This window comes from Apteryx rowi, unplaced genomic scaffold (genome assembly GCF_003343035.1).
Source record: "Apteryx rowi isolate R43461 unplaced genomic scaffold, aptRow1 scaffold_119, whole genome shotgun sequence".
Lineage (NCBI taxonomy): Eukaryota > Metazoa > Chordata > Aves > Apterygiformes > Apterygidae > Apteryx > Apteryx rowi.
Window position 1 is genome coordinate 1,996,846 of NW_020447408.1, and position 19,040 is coordinate 2,015,885.

Consider the following 19,040-nt stretch of genomic DNA (forward strand, 5'->3'; position numbering starts at 1 on the left):
TTTTCCAGCAAAGAAAAGCAGGAAGGTGGCTTTTCTTCAGACTACATAGAAACTCCAAAGAAAGACTTCAAGAGCAAGTTTTCACATAATTATTTTATTGCATATAAATACATACAGCTCCTTTGGTACACACACAGACTTCCTTAAACACCCTGAAATGTTTCAAAAGATGTCCCAGCCATTCATACACTATCATCTTCTGACCATAGATGCTTCTTTCTGACCTTCCTATAAAACCTCTTGCTACAAGGCAAAAATCAAATCCTGCCAACAGCTCAGAGTTTGCCTGACACATTGATCATGACCCCTCACCTTTTAATTAAGGAAGGCACTTTAGATAACCTCATTTAGAAGTACCAGGGCTAGATAACACTCAGGCTCCATCAGGAGGAACAACAGCCTTTCAACAGTCAACAGAATACTCCTCACTGAGCACTTGGGCATCACAGGAATACAGGCAGCCTTATCATTTTAGGRTACTTTCACAATTTTGCACTTTACATTATCCACCGTTATAGTCTTCCCTTTGTTTTGTAAGGCTCATTTCCACAGGAACACCAAAAAAAGAAAAAAMCAACAATCATAAGGAAGAGGTAAGGTAACCGCATGGTGCCACATGCTGCAGGCTGTGCAGCTCTTACTCAGTAGGGCAGGACTAAGCACAATCTACAGCCTATGTGGATGAGCCCTATGTCCAACACAGCCAGCGCACAGGCTCATTGCCGGCTGTCCTTCGGGGACGCTCAGCACTCCAGGGTCAGGTCTCAGGCCGCCACAGCTCCTGCARGAAAAGGAAAAAGGCAGCCCTCAAACAGCCGTTACCACAGCGAGAGCGAATCCCCGAAGCCCGCTCACCCCTGCAGTGCTCTCAGTAAGAGCARTTATGGGAACATGGGTTTCACTCCCCACACACCAGTATCGTGGGCAATAAGCTTAATGCTCCCTATGCTGTGGGCACAGTTATCTCACCAGGGGCCACAGGAGGCCAGCGGTGACTTTCAGACCGTGCCCGGCACAGGCGGCCAACGCGACCCGCAAACCGCGTTCCCAGGCCCGCCCCTCACCGTGACACCAAGAGCCCCAGGGTCACAGAAGAATTTTAACAGCAGCCCCATCACAGAAAAAAGTACAAATCCCACCACGCTCCCCTCACCAGCTCATCCCCCAACTCATCCGCACCTCGCATGGTCCCTTACTGTGCGTCGCGTGCCTGAGCGCCCCTTATATAGGCCCCGCCACGCATGCGCGAGTCCTGCGCATGCGCATRTCTCAGGGCGGGTCTGCCAACCCCGCACCCTGTATAAGGAGGCGGTCGAGCGCGTCCCGCACCTCTCGTGTATTTCTCATTCAGCGCGCGGGGCTCGTCCCGCTGGGCGGTGCCCTCGCGAGATTTCCGGGTATAAAGAGCAGGCAGGGGGAGTGTGCGGCCTTCTACTCTCAGAGAACACGTAAGTGGCGCGGCGCGGGATGGTGGCGGGTGCGGCGCGGCCGCCTCATCCGCGCCCATCGCGGCCGCTGTCGGCGCGGGGCGTCCCGCACCCGCCTGGGCCGGCGCGGCCGAGGCCATTCCGCCGCGCCGCGGGGCCATTTCCCGCCGGGGGGCGGCGGGAGGAGCGGTGCCTCGGCTAACGCGGCCTCTTCTCTGCTCTAGCAAATGGCGGACGACGCCGGTGCTGCGGGAGGTGCAGGAGCCGCCCGAGGGGGCTTCCGCGGCGGCTTCGGGACCGGGCTGCGGGGCCGCGGGCGCGGCCGCGGCAGGGGCCGTGGGAGAGGCCGCGGAGCCCGCGGAGGCAAGGCCGAAGACAAGGAAGTAAGTCCGGGGGAAGGGGCCGGGGGGCCGGGGCAGGACGGGGCTGCCGCGCTGGGCGAGGGCCGTCGCGGGCGGCAGGGTGCTGTGGCAGAGCTGGCCGCTGGTCACGCTGATAAAGCTCTGCGGGAGGCAGTGCGTGTTTACCTTCCTACAGAGACCATAAGGAAAGCTAGATGCGCAAGGGAGCCCGGATAGGGCAGCTCCCGTGGGGGGCTGGGAGCTGGTGGTGCTGAAGATGACCCTTGTCAGCTAATTTCTTTCCTAGTGGGTTCCTGTCACCAAACTTGGTCGCCTGGTTAAGGACATGAAGATCAAGTCTCTTGAGGAGATCTATCTTTTCTCACTTCCAATCAAGGTAAGCTTGTGTGAATGGTTAGAGTCAGCACCTAATGCACAATGAAAATTTAATCTGAACTGTAAAGTTAGCAGTAGCTGCTGCATTTGCTGATTGGGAAGTTCAGGTTAAGTCTGTTATAGTTCAAGATTTAAAGCAGTAGAAGTTAAGGAGCAATGTGTTCAGTTGGAATAAAGCATAGTGTGATTTACATGCTACAGTCTGCCTCATGTTGAGATACTAGCAAAATGAACAGGTTTTTCTGTAATAGTTCTGCTCAGTATTAGCAGGGAAAAATGAAAATTCAGCTTGCTATATTGGACTGCCTAACAAGCTAGAATAATTTTATGCTTATGAAGTTTTGTTTATTTTTATGCTAATTACTTAAAATACTTGTGTACAGGATTGTTGAACTTAAATTGCAGGAGCCTTGCTAGCTATATCTGGTTTAACTGAGAAGCGCAGCTTTGTGACTGATAAAATGACTGAATCTTGTAGGAATCAGAAATCATTGATTTCTTCTTGGGGTCTTCTCTGAAAGATGAGGTTTTGAAGATCATGCCTGTCCAGAAACAGACTCGTGCTGGTCAACGTACCAGGTTTAAGGTAACCTTTTTGTTTTATTTCCTGTTGTGTTTATTGGAAACTTCACATGCTTTGACTGCTGCTTTTTTGATGTCATACTACTAAATTAGTTTAGATAATCTTTATATTCTTCTGTAGTTTATAACAGATGCTCAGATATGTAGATCAGTTCATATAACTCATAAAATTGTTTTAATTTAAAACCTCTAGTAATGTTGTTAAATGTTGTTGCAGGCTGCCCTAACACAATTTCAAGTTGTATTTGTGCAGTGATGCTGGCTTTCTCAGGGGCTGTGKTGGATAGAGAATTCTTAGATGTAGAGAGGGAATGCTGTTTAAAAGTTACTGAGACTTTTGACCAGTATGAGGCTGTAGCAGGGATTTGAAACCCGGTTTTGTAGCCTTAGCTGTCTTTGACTTAAGGACAAGAGTTGAGGAGGGAAAATGGGCTGTTTGGACTGTGTGCTCCACTGTGTAAATTTTAGGGTTAGCACTTGTTTTAATACGTACTTGCTTATAGTGAGCTGTGAGTGTTACTGGTGAGCATGTGCTTGGGTTAATCCTTAGCGAGAGCCTGATGGATTGTTTTTGAGAGAATGCTCCAGCAGAGCCACTGCTGAAAGCTTTTCTTTTAATTTTAGGCCTTTGTTGCTATTGGAGACTACAATGGCCATGTTGGTCTCGGTGTCAAATGCTCCAAAGAAGTTGCCACTGCTATTCGTGGGGCAATCATTTTGGCTAAATTGTCCATTGTACCGGTACGGCGAGGCTACTGGGGGAACAAGATYGGCAAGCCCCATACTGTACCTTGTAAGGTAAGAATGACTCGCTGTGGTGTGTTTCAGTGATTCACGCTTCACTGTGTTTTGAGAATTGTAACCTGTTCTCTCTGCGCAGGTTACTGGTCGGTGTGGATCTGTCCTGGTGCGTCTGATTCCAGCCCCCCGTGGTACAGGAATTGTATCTGCCCCTGTTCCCAAGAAACTGCTGATGATGGCTGGTATTGATGACTGCTACACTTCAGCCAGGGGCTGTACTGCCACGCTGGGCAACTTTGGTAAGTTTTAGGCTTTTCCACTGTAGCCTAGCTGTGTTGCCATTTTCCTGTCATTGACAGGAACATGACACAACAATTTTCATAGTACTACTTAGCCTGTGCTTTTAGCATTCAAACAGGAATCAGAACTGCTTCTGATACTCTTTACAATGCAGGCGAGTCCTGCTGAGGTTATTCTGAAGATATGAAAATGTTAATTATAAGAAATTGTTTCTTTATATATTCATTGATTAAAAATCTCCCAAATCTGCGCGGTTACACTTGGTTGAAGTAGTGTAATTGTCGTAAACGGAGAGAAAGAAACTTGAGTTCTGTATGTATAGCAGAGAGACCTTGTTATGGTCTCCCTGTTTCATCTTAAATTCTACATTTTTGGAGCTCTATATGTTGGTACAACAGAGCTGGTTTCTTTAAGGGTAATCTGTAATGTTTGTCTTCTGTCAATAGCTAAAGCCACCTTTGATGCCATCTCCAAGACTTACAGCTATCTGACCCCTGATCTCTGGAAAGAGACTGTGTTCACCAAGTCTCCTTACCAGGTAAGAGTATAAAACATCTCCATTCACAGCTCAAATTTTACCTTCTCTACCCTGTCAAATTCAGAAGTTTGCACCTTTTGACCCCAAAGACTTTGTAATTTATTAATAATGGGAGAGTAGAGTTGCAGTAAAAGCTGACTGCAAGGTAGGGATCCTAGCATGTGATTTTTCAGTGGGATGGCTGTGCTGGTAACTGCCTGTGTTCATGTTCCTTTATTAGGCAAACAGGAGCCCAGTTCTGTTTCTAAGCTCCAAAATGCAGACTAGCCCTATTAGAAATACTTGAGGCTAAATGTACCTCACAAAATGTAAAACTACTTGTGCCTGCTCCTAGCCCTGTAATTGTCTCCTGGATTGTTCGGAGGGTGGTTTTGAGTTTGCCTTAGTTGCTTGCCTATACATGGAGTTCTGTTTAGCTGCTAACTTGGTTGACAAAAGCTAGTCTCTGTTCCTGTGCAGGTGAGCACCAGGGTGATCATAAGCTGAATTAGATTTTTTCCTCAGGAAAGCTAAATGGAATCAGGCTTGTACAGCCAGGCCTGTTGGTTTCCTAGTGCTAACAGTATCTATTAGCCCTTGAACTGGAGGCACAGCACCTTCTTCCTGGTGACTTTGTCCTTCCATCTGAATTCCCTAGCCAGCAGGAGCTCAGTATGATGAGTTGTTATTCATCAGTTTAAGACCAGATAGTATTTTGTGGTTATTTGGTATGTTTTGAATAGTACTTGAAAATGACATTTCATGAACAAAGGAGAAGATAGGAAGAGGAAGGCTTTGAAGGATTAAGCAGAAATAAGCTGTATCTGAATGCTTCCCCCGCCTTGCTGAAAGGGGATCCACTGCTGAGAAAGCTGTGACAGTAGTTTAAGAAAACAAAATGCTGCATTTCTATTTTTTTTGCAGGAGTTCACTGATCATCTGGCTAAGACCCACACCAGAGTCTCAGTGCAGAGAACCCAAGCAGCTGCTGTGGCAACTACTTAAGTGGTTTTTGTACAAGACAATAAAGGGATCAGTGAACAAGAAATTGTGATTGGATCGATTGGTATGTTTAATGCAGGCAGATTAAATCTGTGCTGGTGATTTGAGTAGGTTCAAGTCCATGTGCCAGAGCTTGAACATCTGTTGAGCGAAACAACATTGTAACTAGTCCTTGCGTTAATCATGCATTAATCCTACATGGGTTCCAGAACCAGCTCTGGAGAGAAACAAATGTAATACTTGCCTTTATTCTGTCCTTCTACAGCATGTAATCTTTACACTAACTCAGGGAATTCCCTACTAGGACCAGGAGAGAATACTGCTCTGGATCCAGCAGTGTAGTGTTTGCCTTGGTTCATGGGGGTAGGGGAGAGGTCCAGGGGAGAAATTAATGCAGTCAGTTCCTGAATTTAGGGGCTGACCTTTCAGAGTATGGTAAAAGCCTGCTGGAATTCAAGGATGAGCACAGGCATGAAAAAAAAAATTGTACAAGCTTTTGCAGAACTGCACCTCAAAGAATGACTCCAGATTTTAGTGGTATGGCAGATGTCTGGGTTGCAAGTTTATTGTACAGGTCAACAACATCACAGTTCAAAGATGCACCATGCATTATTGGGTTCATGCACCACTGACAAGTGCTAACCATTTTGTACTCGGATCTACTGATCTGCATTTTCTTGTGCCTTCCTTTCTTCTATCATCCTGTGCTTCTGCTTCATCAAACATGTCCTTGCATTTCCATGGGCACCAAGATCGCCATCTAAAAAGGAAGGAAATCAAGCAAACCTCCTCTAAGAGTTACCCCCCAGTAGCTATAAAAAACCCCTCTATTCAGTGTGAAGTCTGGCAGCTTGACTTAAAACCACTGCTTGGGGCATGGTGCAAGCTGCAGTGTGAAGGCAGAGATGTGCACGGACCTCTGACTGCTCCGGGGGCAGTAAGAGTGCCAGAACTGTTCTGTGCTGCTTTCACATCCCCCACCCAGGCCCAGCAGTTTCAATGTACCTGAACAGAAAACCAAGCCCAGGTGTTTGCTGCATTTGTCAAGAGAATTTCAACACAAAGATGGGGAATCTTAATTTTGAATCCTTCTTTCCCTGAGTGCTGTTACAACCACAGCATGAGAGCAGAGAGGCTGTTGCTGTACTCACATTTGTCCTGATAGGCTTTGGTGACTTGCACCAGCTGCTCCATCTCCTTTGCACAGTTCTGGAACTGATTGGGTCCTTCCCTCTGCTGGCATGCAGCAAACCTTTCCCGGACGATCGCCACAATTTCCTGATCCACCATCCTGTGGGAAAGTTGAGTATAACTGCAACCACAGCCCACTGTTTGCAGCAGAGCTGAATAAAGGGACCACAAAACAATATGGAAGTTCAGCTCTGGGTTTTACAGCATCCTGGTTGGCTTGTCCTGCAGCAGTGCGGTCAGGACTTGGCGCTGCAGGGGGATGTGTCCTAACACAGCTCTGCTCCCAGCTCAGGTGTGCTGCAGGAGATGGCAGGTCTGTGTGAGCACCAGTGTTCTGCAAGGGAGTGGGAGCTGCTTTTAAGTGGATTTGGCAAACCTTCCCCATCCCCTGCTGCCTCAACACCCCAAAAGTGTGCACCAAACCCCAAGAAAATGCTATGAATTCAAGCTGATGACTACTGCACTGCTTAGTGCTGTCAGGTTGGAGCTCTGTGACCTACCTGTCCCTCCTCCACTGTGCTTCGGCCTCAAAGAAGCAGAGGTAGTCGCCCTCCATGCACTCGCTCAGGTCGGGCACACGGCGAAACTTCTGGTGGTAATAGTAGAATTTGTTCTTGGCGTGCTGGCGCTCGATCCACTCTGCAACGACCAGCACTGTGGTCAGGCACCCCAGGCCCAGCGAGACGTGGGGCCGCTCCAGAGCGGGCTGCAGCCTCGCTGTGCTCCCCAGCTACCCCCTTTGTGCGGAGTCCRTGCGTGTGTGTGTCCATGTCCCTGTGTCTGTATCCATGCCTGTGTTCCTGTGTGTTCCCCTCCCTGTCCATGCCCGTGGCCTTTTGTGTCCCACATTCCTGCATCTGTCTCAGTGTCTGTCCTTGTGTGTGTGTCCCATGACCCTGTGTGTCTCTGTGTCCATGTCCCTATGTGTCAGTCCTGGTGTGTGCCATGTCCCTGTGTGTCTGTCTCAGTGTCCAGGTCTGTGTCCTTGTGTGTTTGTGTCCCATGTCCCTGCGTGTCTGTCTGCCCGTGTCCTTGCGTGTTTGTCCCGTGTCCCTGTGCGTCCGCCTCGGTGCCTGTGCCCCCTGTCCCCGCGCATCTCGGTGCCCGTGTCGCGTGTCCCCGTCCCCGTGTCCCCGTGCCGGTGCCCGGCTCCCCGGGGAGCGGCGCTCGTGAGGCGCGCGGGAGGCGGGAGCGGGCCCGGCCCGCCGGTACCTCGGAAGAAGGTGACGGGCCGGTCAAAGACATAGCTGAAAGCGGCCTGGAAGATGTGGACCGGGTTGGGCAGCGACGTGCTCTTCTCCGGGACGGGGGTGCGGGTCGGCGGCGCCTTGTACACCTCCCAGTCCCTGTCCTCCGGCATGGCGGCGGCGGCGGCGCCCCAGCCCGCGCGGGCGGCGCGGACGCGGGGAAGATGGCGGCGCCCCACACAACCCTCAGCGGCGGCGGCGCCGAGGTCAGGGGGCGCCGCTCTGCGCATGCTCGGGGCGGGAACGCCGCTATTACGCACGCGCGCGGCTCCCGGTGCATCTTGGGAATCGTAGTTCCAACCCCCCCGTGTCCTACGGGAGCCCGGTGGTGACCCGGTGGTTAAGGGAAATGGCGGCGGTGGCGCTRCCCCGGGCGCCTGTCAGGGCTTCCCCGTTCTTGCTCCGCACAGGGCGCGGGGAAGCTCAGGGCGCAGCTGAGCTTCAGCTAGCTTTGGGGCAGAGCCAGCGCTCGGCCCGGCGAGGAAAGCCCTCCTAACGGCCCGCTAGGCCTCACCGGCGGCCCCTTTCCTCTGCCGTGGCGCCCCGGRCCCGGGCGGGGCCTGCGCGGCTCTGGCCTTGCAGCTGCGGGGAGGCGGCTGGGCGGCGAGGGAGCTGCCAGCCGGTGTTAGCACGAGTCAGGAGCTTGAATATTCACGTGTTCTGATTTTCAGAGCCAAGAAACCGCAATGTATCAAAGCAAGTAAGTAGATTATTAAAATTACAGYTTACTGGCAATTTTTAATCCTTTACTCGTGAGATATTTGTAACCTGTATTTGCCTGCAATCACAACAGCCGCTCCATTCAATGCACCCTTACATCCTCTCYGGTCCCCTAAAGAGCACCCGCAGAAATGCCGCTACTGCTGTGAAAGCCAGTGTCAGCGTTTTTCAGTGAAAGGGCTAGAGAAGGAGCAAAGCTCCTCCTCACAATGAGATCTGTTGCCTTGATCTCTTTTCCAGGCAGAATCACAAAGCCTTTATTGTCTGGGCTGACATGGGGAGTTTTCTTCTATTTTTTTATCCGTGAGCAGACTGYTGGATACAGTAAGTTTGGCTACTCATGTGCCTAGTGTGAGCGTTCACAGCTTTTGTTGTGTTGTCTTGCAGTTAGGAAGCTATTGCAATTGATTCCATTTCTGTCCAACTTGTTTAGGAGGGAGAGGAGTAAACTGAGACACCAGCAATTGACCTTTATCACACCACAACTGTTGTTAGCGCCAAACCTGCCAGCTTCACTGAGTATGAAATGAATATAGCACCGAATGAAGCTAGCAGCTAAATTTGTGTCTTCTGACTGATAAACATCTTAAGTATTAGACGGGGGAGGCACTTACTGATAGCCTCTTTCTGCTGCTGACCTGGGCTGAAGACGTCCCATGGTTTGTAAAGCTCGGCACTGCTACCTTTTGGATTGCGTGGAGAGGGACAGTGAGCAGGGCTGGGTTATTGGTTAAGTTAGCACATTTGAGGTGGGGTTGGACTAGACATAGGTCCACTTGGTTTGGAAAACAAGCTTGGTGGAAAGTGCAACCAGGTGCTGGGACTGATGTTACCAAGAAGGGAGTTGCAATGGRTGTAAATCTAACTCTTCACTGCTTGGACTGGCTCCCTAGCTCCCCTGCCTTCAARCCAGTATTGTAAGAATTTGTCCATGTCTCTCTCTAAGGTGCTGTTGCTTTTTTCTGCCTGGTGCAACATGACCTTGTGATTGGGGTTTATATATTTAGCACTTTCAATTTGATTTTCAAGGTGCATATTTAACATGCGCTTGTTCTTATTACTGACTCCTTTGGGCATCCTTCCCTGTTTCTTCTGATTGTTGGCTGTGTTCGTTTGCTGCCATTTGCCTTGACAATGCTGGAAGGACTGAACATACCCCCACGAATGCTAACCAGGCCATTTTGGTGCTTCTGAACACAAAATTAATARTTATAATTAACGTCACAGTAGAGCAGACTTGTTAAAGAACATATTTCTCCTTGAAAGTCCTTGAACAGAAAGGAGGGGGATGGTTTTCRAGTTGTTTTTAGTTGATCTGCATCATTTGTCCAGAAACGTAAATTCTTTGGTACACGTGATGGAAACTTAAATAAAACCCTTTCTGATACGGAGTTCTTTCTCTCATGGTGGAAATGAAGAGCCAAGAGCCCCTCCAGTGCTCACTGAGGCCGAAGGGCAGACATCCCTTTGTGCTTTGGGCCTCGTCCCTTGGGTACCTTCTGGGACTTGAAGGTAACGCGGATCTTTTTTGTTCTTCCTCTCCGTAGTCCCACCGCAAGTTCTCTGCTCCSCGGCATGGCCACCTGGGCTTCCTCCCCCACAAGAGGAGCCGTCGCCACCGAGGGAAGGTGAAGACATGGCCTAAGGATGACCCCAGCAAACCAGTCCACCTGACAGCTTTCCTGGGCTACAAAGCTGGCATGACGCACACCCTGCGGGAGGTGCWCAGGCCTGGGCTCAGTAAGGCTTGGCTGAAGGAGGGGGGTCACATCCAGGAGAGAAAAGAGGGAACAGGCTTGATGGTAGGAGGGGCTGCTCGTGGAAACGGGTGACGGAGCACGTCACTTCTAGGCTGTCTCCTGTAAYGCCGTCTAGATCTTGGATGGCCAAAGGCCACCTCATGGCCAGTGTGGGCTGAGCTTGGAGGCTCCTGGGACGTCCTCACGCCAGTATGGTCACTGGTGGTTTGTTGGATCCTGCTGACAGAAGGACCGTGCAGGATAACTACCTGATAAAGGCTTGTGAAATCTTGCTGTGGACGTTTATAAAGTTGCCTTCTGGGATGCCCACAGGATAGGGTCCAAACTCCAGGGTGAGCACGAACTACCCAATTTACTGCTCCCTCCAACATGAGGGGAGATGGGTTAAAGTGTGCTGGGCCACAGGGACTAACCTGTTCGGTGTCTAGCGATCAGACTGTGTGTGGCCCTCCAGCTTGTGGCCATGGGAGGTCAGAAGGGCTGAGGCTGGCTGTGAGAGCAAAGTGCAGCCTTGTCCCCAGCACACTGTCCACCCCGGACACTTGTTCAGTGTAACGGCGTGGGCCACAGCTGGCTCCCAGGCAATGAGCTGATCCCAGACGATGCTGAGCACCCTTTCCCTTTGCTGTCTTGCAGAGATCTCCAAGAGGGAGGAGGTGGAGGCAGTGACCATCATCGAGACCCCCCCCATGGTGGTGGTGGGGGTCGTGGGGTACATAGAAACGCCAAAGGGCTTGAGGAATTTCAAGACTGTTTTTGCTGAGCACATCAGCGATGAGTGCAGACGCCGCTTCTACAAGAACTGGTATGAGCTTCTCTGGCTGGGCCGGCTCACTGGGGTACTGTGGGCAGGGAGCCTCTCCCAGACCTTCCCTGAAGCTCTTCATGATGTACAACCATTGGAAACCGTTCAGCTACGGGCAGCTGGCTCTGGGGTGGAGTGAAGCAGCTATTTAGTCATGCACAGAAGTACTGCAAACAGCTTTTTTGTTGGGAGTCAGCATATGCATATGTAAATTCRTTTTAATAGTTGAACCAAGGTAGCTGTCTGCAGAATGTCGTTCAGCGGTGCGTGCCACAGGTTCATTTTCCTTTGTGTAGGCTGGGCCCATCTACTCTCTGTTAAACTGGAATAGTTCAGCCAAAGCACCAAATTAAGGGAGTAAAACCTAGATTTGTCAAATGGAAAATCCGTGCAGATTGTGATCTCTGGCCCTTGTAAACATCAACTCCTCAAATCCCACRCTGGGAGAGAGGAAAATGGAAACATGAATTTTGTAACTGTAGGAATCGTGTCTCCTGCAACAGCACCCATCGACCATCAAATCCACCCACCACGTCTCTGATCCCTGTCAGACTGTTTTCTTCTTTCTCCACTTAGCTATGRTTTTGTGTTTGTATTTTGGTGGCACTGAATCAATCAGTGGGAGAAAKCTGGACTTCTATGGGAAAAAGTCTGAATTATCAGCCCTTTTTGTGGCTCATTATTCACTTTCTTCCTTCYCACCTCAGAGAAGGTGAATGGCTCTGGGCAGCCAGGTTTGGCTCAGGTACCCACAGGTACCTTGTGCCTCCAGAAAAGCAGCTAGTGTTGCCCTGGGCTTCTGCACTTCWCTGTTCAGCAATTCTGGATGTTCAACACTTTTGTCACAGGCACAAGAGCAAGAAGAAGGCCTTCACCAAGTACTGCAAAAAATGGCAGGATGAGGATGGCAAAAAGCAGCTGGAGAAGGATTTTGCGGCTATGAAAAAGTACTGCAAGGTCATTCGTGTCATTGTGCACACACAGGTCAGAGCCTCGCCCAGAGGGATAGGAGCGGGGGGCCTGGGGTCTCACTCAGCTCGGGAGCGTGCTGAGGCCTGGGACCTGGGAACGTGGGGGTGTCTTGGTGGGGTTGTCCTGGTGGCGTCATGGGAGGCTGAGCAGGCAGACGCCGGTCAGAGAGCGTGGGACAGGGCATGTAGACGGTGGGAGGTGCAGGCTGGCATTTCCAGCTACCTCTTGACACCAGCCCCGTCCCTCTGAGCTGGGTTCAGCCAAGCTCCCTGTCCAGGATCGCCCCGGGATCCCCTTGCAGCAGGAGGCYGTGGCTCCAGCAGGCTGCCCYTCCTCGAGCAGGGAGCCCACGCACYGCGCRGAGGGGAGCAGACCCTGTGCGCCTCAGCGGACCTGGTGTGCCTCCRTGCCTCAGCGGGTGCTGAGCCTTGTGTCAGCAGGGGAACTTAGGCCCCRTGATCACCTCAAATTAGCAACCGGTGTCAAATGTTGGGGTAAAAATAACTGATGGGCAGACACAGTTTTGCCAGATGCTGGTTATTGGATACGCAGGGGCCGTCTGCATGCTGTTCCCTGGAGAGCTAATGGCTTCTTTGGAGCCCAGGGCAGAGCTAAGCTAACTTGAAGCTTCTCTTGCAGCTGACACAGACCCTTGGACTCTCCAGACAAAGTCTGACTGTAGCGATTTGGTGGGGGCTTTGCACAGAGCGCTGGGACTGGGAGAGAGCGGAGGCACCTTGTGGTGGGAGCTAGAAATAACTACTCCATCTGGAAGCGTGGATGGAGCACGACCGAGGGGAGGTGCTGACTGTGGCTCAGAGCACGGTGTTCAGCCCCCAGACGGTGCTCGGGTGAGGCGTCCTCTGGGGCAGTTCCTCTAGCTGCTTCCACTGTGCTCAACCCTTGGGCTGAGCTGGGGCCAGCCAGTCCCTGGGCTCCCCGGAGAGAGGCTGTGCTGTGCGGCAGCCCCTGCCTGGACTGGGAGCACTGGGAGGCTGCTCTGCATGCCAGGCCATACAGCAGCAGTGGGTGCCTGGCTTGCGAGGCGGCAGAGGGTGGCACGCCGTCTGCAGCCGGGTGCTCCAGGGTGCTGGATGGCGCATCACACTGTTAGCAGGAGGGGGAGCTGGGCTGTGGATGGCGGATAAGGCCAGAGAGGCATCAGGGACAGGGCTCTTGGCGATGACCTTTGGGTCTGACCCAGGACAGCTGCGTTGTGCTCTTATAGCAGTGAGAAGGTAGGGGAGATGGGGTGGTTGCACTCAAGGTATTGGCTTCAAGAGGTCCCAGATGTGCAGGCATGCTGACCCGGGTCGCTGGCTGTCGTGAAAGGGGCTGACCGCGTGGTTGGGAAGTGTAGTAGCTGGCCCTGCTCACCCCTCGCGCCTCTCACAAGYGCTGGGTGATGCAGCCCTGTCTGCACATTCACACCTGTGGGGCAGGTGTGACATTTCACCCTAACGTGCTGCCTAACRCAGATGAAGCTGCTCCCGCTGCGGCAGAAGAAGGCCCATGTGATGGAGATCCAGCTGAACGGCGGGACAGTGGCAGACAAGGTTGACTGGGTCCGTGAGAGGCTGGAGAAGCAGGTCTCTGTGCACAGCGTCTTCAGCCAGAACGAGATGATTGATGTCATTGGTGTGACCAAGGGGCAYGGGATGAAAGGTACAAAGCAGGGGGACTTGGCCAGGGGCTTGGCTCTGTCCCTCTCAGCTGACACTGCCCACAGGGTAGTGCTGGGAGAGGGGAGTGGAAGCTGTGCTGAGAACTCACCAACTCCTTTCACAAGGAGCCCCTGGACCTCAGCCATGACATGCATTTCCCTTGTAGCAGAGCTTGGTTTGTTTATCTCGGCAAAGGCCATGTTGTCTGCCGTGCCGAGTCCTCCCAGGAGGCTTAGAGTAGCTTTGAGGATGTTAAGGCATCGTGCCATTCACAAACCCCGCATGTGTGAAGGTGTGGGTGTTCCTGTGCGTGGATGTGTTCAGCAGGAACTTATCACAGTCTGATCACATCCAGGGGAAGTGAGAAGAGTTTTGTGCTCTGGCCTCTCACTGTGGTGACAGCTCTTGGTTTCCTTCCAATACTGTGTCTTCTGAGAACTTCAGAAGAAGGATAAGATGTTCCCCTTCCCTTGCATCCCCTCCCTGGCACTTGGACACCAGTCCTGAATCTCCCCTGCTTCCTGGTGTTCTCACAGCCATGTCCGGTCACACTTGCAGGGGTGACGAGCCGTTGGCACTCCAAGAAGCTCCCCAGGAAGACACACAAGGGCTTGCGCAAAGTCGCCTGCATCGGAGCCTGGCACCCGGCCCGGGTTGGCTACTCCATAGCCCGGGCTGGCCAGAAGGGCTACCATCACCGCACCGAGCTCAACAAGAAGGTACGGCCCAGATGGGCTCCCTCGCAGCACCACTGCGCCTTCCTGCCTGCCTTCCTGCTTGCCTCCCTTCCAGGCTGTCACCATCCTTCTTTCCGCAGCGGCCTCAGTTCCCCCCAGCTCCTCACGCTTTGCCTTAGAGACCTGCAGTGCTGTTGTTCTGCTGATATCTTCAGCAGTGCTTGTTCCCTGCTCGGGGGACACATCGCAGGGGACACACTTCAGTGGCAATCGTGTCATCCCTGTAACGTCTGGCTGCGAGGGAGCAGGAGAGTTGCCAACTCCATTTCCTTCCTGTTCCTAGATTTACCGCATTGGCYGTGGGATCCACGTGGAAGATGGCAAACTGGTGAAGAACAATGCCTCGACGCACTACGATGTCACGGAGAAGACCATCACGCCTCTGGTAAGGACTAAAGAGGTCGCAGGGCTGCAACTKGCCCTGGCTTCAGAGATCTGGGCCRGGGAAGTAATTCCTCAGCTGGAGACAGCTGCATGGGAAATGATTTGAATTCCACTGAAGGAAATGCAGTGATTCCCTTCCTCTTGGTTTAGACGCGGAAAACCATCTCTGTGGGATTTTTTAGGCACTTTGGTATTCCCAAACATTTTGTTTTCAGCTGATGCACTGGGCAAGGACTGAGGACTTTGGCATTAAAAAAAAAGAAAAGTATAAATGTCATTAAAATCAAATACTTAACAGAGAAGTGTTTGTTACTTGGTTAGAAATTCACTTTCCCGTATAAAAACTGCTAAGTCAGGAGTCTGACCAGCTCTGCTCTCTGTTCACCCACATTCTCCCCAGGAGGARGCAGGGTAGCTGCCTCCGTAGGTCTTACTGAGCGCTCCTTTGCTCAGATCAGGCAATCGGTGTGGCTGCAATGCTCCAGGGTTCCTGGGCAGGCATCCTGATGGGTACGGAGTGTTGTTAGCTACAAGTACTGTCAGTCGCTACCCTCTCCTTCCATGGAAAATGTCRGCTGTGAACACGTCTGCTCCCATCCAGCTCTCCTGCCTCCCAACCCTCTCCCTGCCTCTCCCCACAGGGTGGCTTTCCTCGCTATGGGGAGGTCAACAACGACTTCCTCATGCTGAAAGGCTGCGTCGTGGGCACGAAGAAGCGTGTGCTCACTCTGCGGAAGGTGAGAGTGCAGCTGGCACTGGGGAGGGAGAGGCTGTAGCTCTTCACTGACAGATTTGCCGCATGGAGATCGCTGCTAGCTCCGAACACTGGGCAGGGTGGCTGGTCGGGCCCTCGATGCTGTGTTGCAGTATGCAGGTGATGCCTGTGTGCCGCTTCATGAGACAGATTGCTCAGCTGTAGCAGAGCACGGCACCAGCTAGGTTTGGAAGAAAARCCCTAAGTTACCCTACAAGACCAGTGCCTGTGGGTCGGTTGCTGGCTTGCAGGCTCCGTTCCCTCTGCAGCTGAGCCGCAGTAATTTGATGGGTGCAGAAAGGGTCTCTGTAGACCCCTCCAGAGGTCTGAGGCCATGAACACTTCTTTCACTTGGCCTGCCTGAGACAAGGCCTGACAAAGCTGTGTGTTCCCTGCTCCGCAGCCAGCACAGGGCTCTGCCTGGAAAGGTACTGCACGTGGCAGCAGGGATTTTGCAGAGGTGCAGCACTGTGCAGCTCTTCTTGCCATGGGTTTCTGCTTCCAGATMGGTCAGTCTCCATTTGCAGCTAGGCGGATCGCGGTTGTGTGCAGTCTGAGGTATTCTCTCACCGCAGACAGAAGCTGCAAGCCCTTGAGGCTGTGATGGGGGGCCTGGGAGCGGAAACCTTGGCYGTAAGCAGACTGTGAGGGAATGAAGTGCTAAGTGAAGGGCAGGTTCATTTCAGAGCTGCTCTGCAATCCAAGGCCTCACCCACTGCCTGACCACCAGGGTGTTTCTCTGAGGAAGCAGATTTTCATGTCTGAGGGATGCACCTAGGATATTTTAATGCTGCTGCCATCAAAGCASGTGTCCAGATTTTTTGGCAAAAATAAGCTTGATGCATTGTGACTTCTCTCTTCCAGTCCCTTCTGGTGCACACAAGCCGCCGGGCTCAGGAAGCCATTGAACTCAAGTTCATTGATACCACTTCCAAGTTTGGCCACGGCTGCTTCCAGACRGCTCAGGAGAAGCGGGCTTTCATGGTGAGTTACACTCTGTGCCAGCTCCAGCTCCCAGGCCATACTCACAGCTGGAGCTGAAGCAACTGATTGACTCCAGCCAAGCATCTGTTTCTAGATACAACAACAGCCAAATGAGTGATCAGGGCTGTCTTGCATGAAAGACAGGCATGAATTCAATTCACACGCCAGAAATTAATGCTAAGGAAGAACATGATGGTTGTGTGAGTGATCCAAGACAGCCCAGCTAGCAAATAATAAACCATATGGCCAGCCAGTTTCCATTCACCACGGGATGTTTTAAACAAGCAGCTACCTTGGCAGGCATTGCAGTGGACATATGGTCTCTTTCACCCATAACTGTGCATTTCTTTGGTTTGGTTGGAATGATTTATAACTTTAATGTTCTGAGGAGGAAAAGGTTGGGTCGAATTCAGCCACAAACTTGGGATTCTTTTGTCAGGAAGCTTTTAAAAAGGCCAAGCAGTATATTTTTCTTAAATCCAATGCAAGAAAATTTCTAAATAAATCCAAAACAAGCAGAGTTTCCTGGACAGTTTTGCAGCCTACACCAGGCTGGTGCATAAGTCTGAATGTGAAACTGAGGAAATATTAAGTGAGCCAGGTCTTCAGCTAGCATAAAGAAAGAAACAACTTCCTGGATACCATGCAGTCGTAAACCAGGTCTGGATCTGGCCTGCCAGCCATAAATTCCATGTGAAACTGGCTAAGCCGCCTTAGCCCCAGGAAAGAAGGATTGGCTATTCAGTGCCTTTGCAGAGCTCTTTAGAGCTTAAGTTGTTTGCCTTTAGCTGAGTGTTAGGAGCTTGTTCTGGAGTGAGAACATCTGTGTTCTACTCTTGCTGTCACTGTAAGTCCTGAGTAGCTGTGACATRGTCCTTAGTGACAGGAGGTAGTTTTACATTGTTGGAGATGTTTATTTGCCTATTTTCTGCTGTGGGACGAGAGTGTCCTCCATGTTTAATAGGGTAAAATTTAACATTTGGCTAGCAATAGAGGAACAACAGTAATTCTTGTAACCTGCTTCCAGGGGATTTGTTTGGTCCAGTATAGCTCTGTTTCCTAGCTGGTGGAAACCCCTGCATCTCTGTTGAGTTGGCTGATGAGAATCTGTCCCTTTGGCTGTGGGTGGCCTTGCCTAGTCCTGGGCTTATACAGCATCTCAGCAGCCGCTCCGCCACGGCGGGTTCCTGGAAGCAATCATCAGCACAATTACTGCTCCCCTCCATGTCCCCTGACTGCAGGCCAGCTGCTGGGCTCAGCAGCAGATCAGTCGTTGCCTCTGTCTGGCTGCTTCGTGCTGCCCACATAAGCAAACTCTTTGTGCAAGGGCAACGATTTTCTGCTCCTGATTCCTCCGGAGCTAGGAAGGCCCCTGGGGATGCTAGTGAATGAGAGCACAGAGCTACCGGCCAGGGAGCAGAGACCACGAGCAGCCTTGCACAGCAGAAGGGGGCCAGAGCTGCAGTTCCGCTCCACCCAGCCTGGTAGGCCAGGTTTGTGTGCCGCAAACACTGAGACCTCTCCTCTCTGCTCTCTTTCAGGGCCCCCAGAAGAAACACTTGGTGAAAGGGAAGCCGCATGTGCAGGAAGAGCTGTAAGGGCTGAGATATGCATGGCTACTATAACTGGGCACCTTCAATAAAGGGGCTTCAAGCCATGCCTGCTCCCTGTCTTCCTTCCAGAGGGGTCATGTTGCCCATATTCAGTGCTGCCTGGGGGCAGCTGTATGTCCCCCAGGCTCTTTGATACGTGGGGATGGGACAGGTACCGCTCAGGGCTACCTGGGACCACCGCGTCTCTGCTCTGTCCTTTGGATCCTCCCTTGCCTTTTCCCAATGAATTTCTTCACTGCCTGCATTCACCTAAACCATAGTGAAGCCATGGTAGGATCAGATTCCCCTTCCTCTCTTCCAGAGGAGAGCAGAGCAGGTACCAGCGTTTCTGTCCCAGTCGCTGCTGGGAATACAGGGCCTCCCCGTTACTTGCTTCTGCCTGGTTTCACTGGCAGAGTTTCTCTTGCTGTCTCTCTCTCACATGCACACACAGGCACACACTCCTCTTGCCAGGCTGGAAGCATGACTCATGGACTTCCAGCTGCACAAAGCCCCACGATCCCATCCGGCATTCTTGGCAGCCGTGGGAACTCGCGTACAATAAGATGCCTCCCTAGGTAAGACTGGGCAGCGATGGATTTATTCAGATTTTGGACTCGTTTCCTGCCTGTGTCTTCCTTGCAGCCCAGCTGCCCGCGGGGAGGGTACTGATGTGTCTGGGAGTTGTGACGTCTTGGTTCAGCAGTGATCACAACTCCTTGAGTGCAGAAACAGTCTGGGTATCCTGCACACTCTTTGGGAAAGAGTGGAAAGTCCAACCTCCGCTGGTCCAGGACTGCCCCCTTGGCCAGGAGTCTTAGGAGCCTGGTGGGAGGTGGATGAAGTTCTTGGGTCTCTCTGGGAAACCCCCTCCCTTGGAGTCTGGTTCTGCTCTGAACCTGTGCTTGCAATCTTTAAGGAGGA

At 51.9% G+C, this 19,040-nt stretch overlaps 3 protein-coding genes, 1 long non-coding RNA gene and 2 other non-coding genes across 10 annotated transcripts; 3 read left to right on the plus strand and 3 right to left on the minus strand.

The window, feature by feature from the left end:
* Positions 1–75: 75 nt before the first annotated feature.
* On the minus strand, positions 76–1,185 carry LOC112975382. Its single transcript, XR_003256577.1, has 2 exons — positions 1,154–1,185; positions 76–781 (listed from the first exon to the last, which is right to left on the minus strand). It is a non-coding gene; the product is annotated as an uncharacterized LOC112975382 (long non-coding RNA).
* On the minus strand, positions 880–1,007 carry LOC112975855. Its single transcript, XR_003256804.1, has one exon. It is a non-coding gene; the product is annotated as a small nucleolar RNA ACA64 (small nucleolar RNA).
* Positions 1,186–1,651: 466 nt separating the features above from the next.
* On the plus strand, positions 1,652–5,352 carry RPS2 (ribosomal protein S2). The gene is made up of 7 exons (XM_026085342.1): positions 1,652–1,810; positions 2,076–2,165; positions 2,643–2,750; positions 3,371–3,544; positions 3,627–3,786; positions 4,234–4,325; positions 5,229–5,352. The coding sequence occupies exons 1-7, from the start codon at positions 1,655–1,657 to the stop codon at positions 5,307–5,309; spliced, it is 861 nt and encodes a 286-aa protein (XP_025941127.1). The 5' UTR covers positions 1,652–1,654; the 3' UTR covers positions 5,310–5,352.
* On the plus strand, positions 4,022–4,158 carry LOC112975850. Its single transcript, XR_003256800.1, has one exon. It is a non-coding gene; the product is annotated as a small nucleolar RNA SNORA64/SNORA10 family (small nucleolar RNA).
* A 483-nt stretch (positions 5,353–5,835) lies between the features above and the next one.
* NDUFB10 (NADH:ubiquinone oxidoreductase subunit B10) lies at positions 5,836–7,928 on the minus strand. The gene is made up of 4 exons (XM_026085353.1): positions 7,710–7,928; positions 6,998–7,136; positions 6,458–6,597; positions 5,836–6,066 (listed from the first exon to the last, which is right to left on the minus strand). The coding sequence occupies exons 1-4, from the start codon at positions 7,855–7,857 to the stop codon at positions 5,966–5,968; spliced, it is 528 nt and encodes a 175-aa protein (XP_025941138.1). The 5' UTR covers positions 7,858–7,928; the 3' UTR covers positions 5,836–5,965.
* A 503-nt stretch (positions 7,929–8,431) lies between these two features.
* RPL3L (ribosomal protein L3 like) lies at positions 8,432–18,181 on the plus strand. Of its 5 annotated transcripts, none has more exons than XM_026085328.1 (10): positions 8,432–8,444; positions 10,012–10,204; positions 10,861–11,029; positions 11,878–12,013; positions 13,480–13,666; positions 14,224–14,384; positions 14,686–14,787; positions 15,428–15,523; positions 16,405–16,524; positions 18,066–18,181. In XM_026085328.1, exons 2-10 carry the CDS (start codon positions 10,165–10,167, stop codon positions 18,120–18,122), a joined length of 1,068 nt encoding a protein of 355 aa, XP_025941113.1. In that variant the 5' UTR covers positions 8,432–8,444; positions 10,012–10,164; the 3' UTR covers positions 18,123–18,181. The 5 variants fall into 5 exon arrangements, with proteins under 5 accessions (XP_025941113.1, XP_025941086.1, XP_025941076.1 ...); XM_026085291.1 differs by lacking the exon at positions 8,432–8,444 and adding an exon at positions 8,878–9,123; XM_026085301.1 differs by lacking the exons at positions 8,432–8,444; positions 15,428–15,523 and adding an exon at positions 8,862–9,123.
* The last annotated feature ends 859 nt before the right edge of the window (positions 18,182–19,040 follow it).